The sequence below is a fragment of the Emydura macquarii genome, unplaced genomic scaffold (assembly GCF_026122565.2).
Source record: "Emydura macquarii macquarii isolate MOO-44397 ecotype Brisbane River unplaced genomic scaffold, CSIRO-AGI_Emac_v2 contig_691, whole genome shotgun sequence".
In the NCBI taxonomy this organism is placed as follows: domain Eukaryota; kingdom Metazoa; phylum Chordata; order Testudines; family Chelidae; genus Emydura; species Emydura macquarii.
The window spans coordinates 5,845,395-5,854,852 of record NW_027130828.1 but is presented as its reverse complement, the minus strand read 5'-3'; the positions used below and the strand labels follow the sequence as shown (position 1 = coordinate 5,854,852).

General features: G+C 57.3%; 1 protein-coding gene across 1 annotated transcript; it reads left to right on the top strand.

The window, feature by feature from the left end:
- The first annotated feature begins 1,222 nt into the window (after nucleotides 1-1,222).
- Nucleotides 1,223-3,807, top strand: DNLZ (DNL-type zinc finger). Its single transcript, XM_067541819.1, has 3 exons — nucleotides 1,223-1,476; nucleotides 2,668-2,807; nucleotides 3,527-3,807. The coding sequence occupies exons 1-3, from the start codon at nucleotides 1,249-1,251 to the stop codon at nucleotides 3,696-3,698; spliced, it is 540 nt and encodes a 179-aa protein (XP_067397920.1). The 5' UTR covers nucleotides 1,223-1,248; the 3' UTR covers nucleotides 3,699-3,807.
- The last annotated feature ends 5,651 nt before the right edge of the window (nucleotides 3,808-9,458 follow it).

The window sequence follows — 9,458 nt, the reverse complement described above, 5'->3', positions numbered from 1 at the left end:
TTCCACCCCCCTGAGGTGGGTTGGGTGGTTGGTTTTTGGTTTGGTTTTTTTTTTTGAACTCCAGGCATGGAAAAAGCAGCACATTGGGAATAGTAACACCAGCTGTGTGAGGATGCCTCTGTTGGAACCCATGGAGTTCTAGGCAGGTGTCATCGCAGGGTACTCTAACTGAGGCTGCTAAAACAGAAATCTAGTCCCTGCGGCGTGCAGAGGGCCCTATGTCATTAGAGAATATACAAGCAAAATGCACTTGCAGAGGTTTAACCAAGCCGAATTTAACCCCCCCACCCCTGCATCGCATTTTCAAAACACATCACTTGCTGTTATGTTGAGCACTTCTAAGGCTCAAAAGAAGGGGATTGCTGACTGACTGACTGCGGCTGGATGGGGTAGAAGCTAAATGCTAAGAGCGAGGCTGAGAACACACTTGTCTTAACATGTTGCCTGCTGTCCTCCTGCCTGCCTGACACTGGACCTATGCAGAAGCCAAATGTAAGGGGTTTGTATTTCTCTTGCATACATGGTCTGCCAGAGCGTGTGCGGGGGTTAAGGTCTCTTGCACGACTCTGACAAGTGGCGGGTGAGACCCCCCGCGGGCTAGCTTCCCCCTTTGGGGGTAGATCGCCCTCTCCGTGCTGCAGGGCTCTCGCTCGAACACCCGAGTCCGTGCTGGGCCCAAGCACTGTGCACAGAGCAGCAGGCTCCAGGGAGCCCCCAGGGCCTGGTTGGGGGGGTCCAGTTAATTGGCAAGGTGAGAGTAAAGTGGGGGTGCCTCTGGGGCATGGCATGGATACTGGGCGTGGGGCGGGAGGGGTTTACAGGGCTCCACAACTCAGGGGCAAAGGGGGCAGGAGGAATTGGGGGGAAGGGGGGAGACACACACCCACCCTGTGTGTTGATTTAAAGCCCTGGGCTCTACGGGTAGTAGGGACCCCTATAGCTCAGGGCTGGGGGGCAGGGAGCGGGCAGGCCCTGCTGTCACGGGCAGGGCAGGGACCCCCCCAGTGTGATTGTGGGGCACAGCGGCAGGGCTCCCCCGGCGGTGGGGCTGGGCCTGCCTGCTGCATGCCCGGGTTGTGGGATGCCCCCCGAGCCATGGGGGAGGGGGGGGGCAGGAGGGGGCTCCCCCGACTCCAGGGGGCGGGGACCCGGATGCCGGGCCCGGGGGGGGCGGGGAGCCAGGCTCGCTGCCCACATCCAAGATGGCGGCCGGGGCCTCAACGGCAGCCCCATCCTTCCGCCGGCGGGATGCTGCGGGCCGGGCGGAGGCTGGTGCTGCTCGGAGTCGGGGCCCGGCTGGGGTCCGCCGGGCGATGGGCCCCGCCGCCCGAAGCACCGGGAGGGCGCAGCCCCCGCCCGTGCGGCCCGCGGCCGCTGTTACCGGCCTGGCCTCGCAGGCTCTGCAGCGCGCCTGGGCCGGGCGGCGCCGTGGGGCGGGTGGAGGCTACGCACTACCGGCTGGTGTACACCTGCCAGGTGGGGACGGGGGGGGACGGGTGCAGTGGGGGGGGGGGCTGGGGACCGGGGCTGGATAGATGTGTTGGGAGGGGGGGAAGCTAGGGGCGGATGGGGGGGCCGGGGCGGATGGGTGCGGTGGGGGGGGGGGGCCGATGGGTGTTGGGGGGACCCTGGGGAGGAGTTGGGTGTCAGGGATATTCCTGTGATTGGGGGCTGAGGACTGGCTGTGCCTGGGGAGTCCCTGGGGGAGGAGCATTGACCTGAGCTCCCTGCCCCTCTGCTGGGCATATGGCTGTTGTTGGGGGGGGGGGATGTCTGTCTGTCTCTCCGTCCGTCTGTGTTGCTGTTTTGGGGCTGGGAGCTGCCGCACCTCGCACTCAGGAGACTGTCACACCCATAAGAGAAGTGTTCTGTGATCCGCTCTCCTTGCCCTGGGATCTTCTCAAAGCCCCACAGACCCAGACTAGGGCTAAAGTGCCTGTGGCACAAGGGAAGGAGAAGGCCAATGCCCACTGAAATGACTTGCCCTCTTTCAACTGCTCTTTCAGTAATAATAAATACAGTGTGTATGTTTCATTAATCCCTTAAATGTTTTACTAAAATCTAACACAAGATGTCACCTGGGGTGAATATTTTTGAATCAGCTTTGGTTTTTTGTTTGTAATACTGTTCTGTTTGTTTGTCTTCTGTGCTTACATGGTAAAATTCAGTCATTTGACTCATGTCCAACATAAACTAAAAAATACAGGAAATCTTTCCTGAGATTTAAAAACACAAACTAGCATTTATCCAAAGTACTGAGCCAACCAAGAATATCAGGCTTGAGAAACTGATTTGAATTCTCGTTTACATTTAGGGAGGCAAACCAGTGTGATTTTTAAATGATTCTTTCTACAAGAGAGTGAAGAAAGATTGATAAATCGCAGAAATCAGAATGCATTTGGGGCTATGTTCTTTCCATTGGCCCCAGTCCAAATGGCATAATAGGAAGGTAGCATATCTCCGAGTAGCAAACGGTAGGATCACATTGTGGGGCTGCATGATCTTTTCCGCTGAAGAAATGTTATGGATGGGGGAAAACAAGTCCTTTTTACTAAGGTAAACAGTGTCTCAGATTGCGTTGGATTGTGATATAGTTGTGCCTTTTTACAAAATAAACAGAAAAACTCTGAGCATCTGGGTAATGAAATTAACTTTGTTCATTTTTAGATCTGCAATACGCGGTCAGCAAAAACCATTTCCAAACTGGCATATCATAACGGGGTGGTGATAGTGAAGTGTCCTGGTTGCAAGAATCACCACATCATCGCAGATAACCTGGGATGGTTTTCCGATTTGGAGGGGAAAAGGTAATTGTGTCAGTGACAGCATCTCCTTCCCCCCTAATGTCATCAAAATATTACCCAAACCTGTTTAGCTGATATGCTGAACTTCTGTTTCTTGTAGGCTTTGTAAGTGGTGGCGTAAACGCTGCAGGAGAGTTATTGCTGAGGGGTAATCTCTGCATCAGCTCACTTGCTGAAGTATGTCAGAAAGCTCTGCTCCCATGGCTGAGTTTTCTGATGCACTGCAGATGGATGGCATAAATAATAGAATCGCCCAACCAAGACCCATTAAACTGCATGTTGCACAAATATCACTCTTGCTACCTGCAAATGTATTGCTGGATGTGACATTCTCTTCTTCTCAATCAGGCCTTATGAAATCATTGCTAGGTCTCCCTGGCTAGCATGTTCAAAGGAGCCTAAAGGAGTTAGCTGCTCGAATATTGTTGCATTTCAGAGGCTTTGAACTCCTTTAGATGCCTTTGAAAATCCTACCTCTGTCTAACTGCAGTTGCTAAAGTAGTGATCATATTGGGTGAAAGTTGCCCCTGGTTCTGTAATCCCATCTGCTCTACAGTCAGCTCTGCTGGGGGGGAAATGTTCTGTTCATCTTCAGAACTTGAATCCCTGCTAATGGTGAAAACTGACTGCAGCTGAGAGCCTCTAATCCTCAGCTGCGAAGTCTAACCTCTGGTCTCATGGACACCTTTGCAGTGTAACTCATTTTGTAACTTGTAATTCAGGAACATTGAGGAAATCCTAGCAGCCAAAGGGGAGCAAGTGAGACGCATGGTTGACGAGGGTACCTTGGAGCTGCTCCTGGAGAGGGCTGCAGAGACAGAGTTGCAAAGCCACCGCACAGAGGGAGAAGGTGGGGGAAGCTTCCCGGAGTCTGGAGACAAGGGAACGACCTGATCAAAGGGCGTCCTCTGCTCTGCACTTGACAGAAAGATTTTGCCATTTCTCTCCCCCTTTCAAATCTGAGGGGTTTTTGGTTTGTTTTTAATAAATTGAAGATCAAGGACGCCTTGGCCTCTTGTTTATTCCTGTCTTTGTACTGTGCAGTTTCACCTTTGCCCAGTCCAATGGGAGTTGGATTTCTACAGCCGCAGTTCATGTCCTTGCTGTTGCATGTGGTACTGATTTTAAAACTAGTTTCATTTCTTAAATGATTCTAGGAACCCTGTTCTGTTCTCTTGTTCCAAGCCTGGAATCAGATCTTCATTCCCTTGTTTTGGCCCAAAGAGGGAAAGCACTGCATTAGTGAAGTTTTAGCAGTGTTCTGTTGCTCTCCTCTGCTGTCTGCATATTTTAGGGTTAGTTCCTCAGCTGATGCGAATCAGCATAGCTGAATGGAGAGAGAGCTTGACTTCTACCAGCTAAGGATCTGTGACCTTAATGTAGTTGAGCTTGCAAAGCTAATGAGATTCTGTAGCAGGGAAGCATGCCCCCAGCCCTCTCTGCTTCTTAGCATCGTAGGTGCATTCGCTGTGTGTGTGCAGAGCCTAGCACTGTGCAGCCCCTGTGCTCGGCTGAGCCCTGTAGGTTCCTCCACTCTACACATGCTAACTAGGAATCAGGAGTCCCACATTCCAGAGCCCCGCTCTGCCCGGTAGACACATCCCATTATAAACTGGCTACAGGCTAGCGAGAGCTTATTTCCCATCTCCCTGTCTGAGTCCATTGTGATGGATGCGTTAGAAATAAAGGTATCAGAATACATCCCTCTCCTTGCGTTGTGCTGTCTCGGTAATTACGAACTCTCAGGCTGAGCGTTGAGAAGTCTCTCTTGCCTGTCAGTTCCTACACTAATGAAGGACAGTGTGACCCCACCGTTCAATGGGCCACGTGGCAATGGAGTGATGGAGAGAATCCGCTGTTTAAATGATCCTGTTAACCTCAGGGAGCAATGAACAAGGTGGAGAAGGCTGAGGAGCTGATATCCAGAGCGGCTGAGGGCTCGAAGCCAATGGGGGCTTGAACCCCTCTGAAAATCAGGCCACAAGTTCATTGTTATTATTTAGTCATAGACCAGGACCCCCATCATGCTTGGCACTGTACAAACACAGAACAGAAAGACGGTCCCTGCCCGAAGGGGCTGAGTCCTGCAAGATCCACAGAAGTGTTTCTATAGGGTCTTTTCCACAGACTGGATTGGATTTCAATGGCCTATTCTAACAGCATGCAGGGAAAGGATGTATTTATCTGCATGATAGAGAAGTCTGGCTGGGTCAAAAACCCACTGTTGCTGGAAGCAAAACTGCAGAGCAGCCTACTTGGGAATTCTGTTGCTGCTGTATATTTTTTTTCCTCCTGCCCTTATATGAATAATACTTGGCACTTTGCGTCTTCACAGAGAGCAGCAACTGTTTGCTTTGCCCTTATGAAGCGGGTTAGTTTATCTGCATTTTTTTATAGAAGGAGAGAGAGGCCCAAAGTCCTGCAGTAAGGCCATGTGCCCGGGAGTCTGGCTAACCACTAGGCCACACTTCCTCACTAAACCAGTGTAATTTTAAATAGGCAACAGCTCCCTGCGGACGCAGAGGAAGGCCAAAGCTCCGATAAAGCAACAAGGTTGAGCAGGCTCTCAAGAAATTCAGCATCCCCACTGACAACTGGGAGAGCCCGCCCACGACCGCTCGGTCTGGAGAAGCTGGGTCAAGGCTGGTGCCGTCATTGCAGAGAGGCAGCAGAGAACCCGGGTGAGGCCCATCGGCGAGCCGAGAAGCAGTGTGCGCTCCGGCCTCATCGGGCGAGTGGGCCTGTAACCGCTGCGGGAAGGTCCTGCTGCTCGCGCTTTGGGCCCTCTTCTCCCACAGCACTGCCAAGCACCATCGACAGATGGACTTCGTCGTGTTCTTCTTCGAGTGCTTGCTCACGTCCATTCCACTATAGGTGTGTGCACGCCTCCGTGCACGGGCTCCCGGAACTTCTTTCCCCTTAGCAGATCCCGTGGGGCCGGCTCCAGCACCCCCTGGAGCCCCGTGCACATGCCGCGGTATATGAGGCGCTGCTGACCTTACGGCCCCTCAGTCCCTTCTTTCCGCCCGTGACGGTTGCTGGAACTAGCCTGGCTCTCAGCAAGTTCTATTCCCCTTGTCTGGACTTGTTTGGTATTCTAAGTTAGTTTTAGTTGTTAAGTGTTGTTAAGTGTAGTTAGATAAGGCAAGTCCCTGCGGGGACTTGAACGGCCGGGCCATGCCCGGTCACCGGGCATCAAGCCATGTGCCTCCTGCGGGAAGGCCTTCCCGCTCAGCGACTGCCACGATCGCTGCCTTAAGTGCTTGGGGGAAGCCCACAGAAAAGAAAAATGTAAGCTCTGCAGGGCTTTTAAACCACGGACTCAGAAGGACTGAGAGAGCCGGTAAAAAGCCCTGTTGATGGAGGCAGCGCTCTGCCCGGCGTCCGAGCCAGCCCCAGCATGACCTCGGTGCAGAGCGCACGGCCTTCGGCTCGGCACCACGCCACAGTGGTGGCACCGAAGAGGAAGCGTGAGAGGAGGTGATGGGGCCGATGGGCCAGGGCTCGGTCCCTGCGGGGCAGCCTGGAGCCAAGCGAGGGGTAACAGGACGTGTGAACACCTAAACCCCTCTTGTTACACAGGGAGTCGGGGGAACTACCTGGGACCGAACCCAGACCTCCAGAGTCCCAGCCAGTGCTTTGTTCAAGCCGCCCCCTTATCTCTAACAGGGAGGCCTGGCTAGCAGAAAGGGGTAAGGAACCGGGATTAACATTCAGGAATCCGGGCTGCCAATGCTCTTCCTAGCCACGAGGCAGCCCTGCCCCAGCGTGACCCATTGAGTGACCCCCACGACCGCGGCAGTGATCATCCTTTCTGACTCCCTGCTAGGCTCCGAGCCCAGACCCGGTGGAAGGGGACGTTTCATAGGGGCAAGGGGGAAGCACCAAAACCACAGGCCTTGGGGTAAAAGGTAAACCCACCGGCCGGGCCGCCCGTGGCTCCCGCTGGCAGGACGAGCGTTAGCCCTGGTGCTTGGGGTAACTGCAGCCTGCCTCCCCGACACGCCCCTTGCAGGCCACTGTTCTCAGGTGCGGGTCACTAGCTGCTGCCTTCCCCGGTGCCGACGTCGCATGTGAAGCGCGGCGGGCTCTGGGGCTGGCGGGTGGGCCCTGCCTGTTGGGCTGTATTGCCGGTGCACAGCAGGCCCCCCCACATAGGCTGAGGCGCGTGTTGCGAGCCGTATGGGGCGACACTACGGCAGTGCTACTAATTATTCTCCGGCCTGCCCGTGCTGCGTGAGAGGCCCGGCAGGTGTCACCCTTGCAGAGCCCTTAACGAGCGGCGGCTGAGCTGCGCGTCTACCACAGCGGCATGCCGCCCAGCGCTGCCAGGCCCACGGCGCTGCTGAGGGGTGCGCACCTGCCTTAGCCTCTGGCGGGGCTCTGCAGGGGCCTGGCGCCTGCCCTGCAGATTGAGGGACGTTTTTCTCTCCCACCCCTTAGCCTGAGCAGCTGCAGCAGCAATGGGGCCTCGGCCGCCCTAGCGCTCTGTCCCGCCCGGGGCAGCCGGCACCCCGGCCCGGGCTCTGGCTCGCTCAGCGTCTCGGCCAGCGCCGGGGAGCCAGCCAGGCCGTCGGGAGCTGCCAGGCCAGACGGGCTCAGCAAGGGCCGTGACCTATGGTAGCATTTCAGCAAATGCTAGGCCAAAGCGGCAGGGCACCCGCCCCTCCCAGTGCGTCTGCGAGGGGAAAGCAGCCGTGGCATGATCTAGGAGCCCTCCTCCCCTGCGAGCTGTGCTGGAGCAGGGCTGTGCGGGGAGCCAGGCGAGGGGGGCAGCGGGGTGCGGCCTGGCCCCTGCACCCATGACCGCCTGAAGCTGGGGCTGTGCCGGGTGGTGGCCAGCGGCGTGCAGTGATCCTAGGACCAACGTAGGGGGCCAGAGACCTCAGCCAAGGTATCTCCCTGCTTGTTCTGCCAGCAGGCCGCTGGTGTGAGTGCATAGCCACGCCAAGGTGCTGCTCCGCCGCTGGGGATCTAAGTTGCCCTCCTGGGGGGCTCTGAAATGACAGCTTCAGCTCCCCGCCGGGCTGATGACACCTTTCCTCCCCCCGCGATAGACACATGGCATTGCACGCACTGGCCACGTGTGACCACTACGTCTGGATCTGAGAGAGAGAGCCATTGGCCCAGCTTGTCACCATGCTGTGCGTGTCCAAAACCTCCCTGGCCTGGTGCCAGTCAGTCGCTGCACTCCTCCCCAGCAGCAGCTGCATTTCCTTGTGCTGTGGCTGGCTTCGGGCACTACATACGGGCTCAGCTTTTCTGACCTTTCCATCCTCCGCTCCTCTTAGCATTGCTGGTGCACTTCACCAGTCCCAGGGAGCACTGTACCCTCGCCTGTACCCCAGAGCCCAGGCTCGTAGCCCGGGGGGGGGGAGAGAGAGAGCCCCCTTCCCAGCCCGCCCAAGGGAGTGAGAGGCTGAGAACTGGCGAGGGCGCCTATTCACTTAGCCCCTCCACGCCTTGCGCCACCCCACTGCAGGCTAACCCTGCCCCGGTTCCTGCTACAGTCAGCATTCGCTTGCCCAGCTTGCCCCCTCCGCCTCACAGGAGATGCCCTGGAGGACAGGCATGTGGGTGGCTGGAGCCAGGCTGGAAGGGCAGAGGCAAAGCCCCACAGCCGCCCCTCGTTCTGTGTTGGGAGGGTGACCAGCCCCTGCCGTTTCTGCAGGACCCCAACCCCCTTTTCCGCTCCCCTCTGGAGGGCAGGAGGAAGTGGAAACGCCGCCACTGAGCCGGTGCGAAGCAGCCGAGGAGGGACCAATCTCCACCAGGCCCCTCCTGGCGAGAACGGTGGGACTCTGACACCCCCACGGCCCCATTCCCCTGCCGTGCAGCTGCCCTTCAGTGGGTCTCTCTTGCCCAGGTCCTGGGCGTGGACCCTTAGCCAGGTGCCAGCTGTAAGTAGGGCTGTCCCTAGTCTATTTACCGGAGTCGCGGCTTTGTGTCTCTGCAGACTGCCCTCTCTCTAGGGCTCCCCACAGCCTCCGGCCGGCTCATTAGCAGTGCACATGGCTGCCGGTGCCCCAGCGCTCCCCTGGGCTGGCACATGGGTCCCCGAATTCAATTTGCCAGCTCTGGGAGGCACTCCCAGAGCCAGAGGCTAACGCCGCCTGCTGTCAACCAGGCCCTGCCTCGTACTGACTCCTCAGGGACAGCCCATCAGCGGGGCGGCTGGACAGGATCTAACGGGAATGCGCTGGTGACGGAGGTCACCCCTGACGGCAGCTGGCCAATGACTTTGTGCTGCCCTGGGCGGCCCAGCTCTGCCCTCACTGCTTTGCAGAATGGCTCCCTGCGGCTCCCGGCTACTCACCGTCCTCTGGGTGTGTGCTTGCGGGCTAGGCCGGCTCAGTAACCAGCCCGTCTGGCCCAGCAAGGGGCGTGTCCGACGGCTGCCTAAGGAGCTGTACAGCTCAAACGGAGGCCCAGCTGAAGGGCATAGGAGCAGATGTGCAGACCGACCATCGCTCCGGCTAGCACCACTCAGGCAGGGGCCAGAATTCGCCTCCGAGCCCAGCTGGCAGGGCAGGTGCGTGCTTGCGGGAGGTGAGGCCGGGGCACTGGAGCTGGCGCAGGTCAGTGTACGCCCAAGGATGGTCTCAGCGGGCCCTGAACCATTGAACATGGACATCGCTGTCGCCCCTGCCCCGT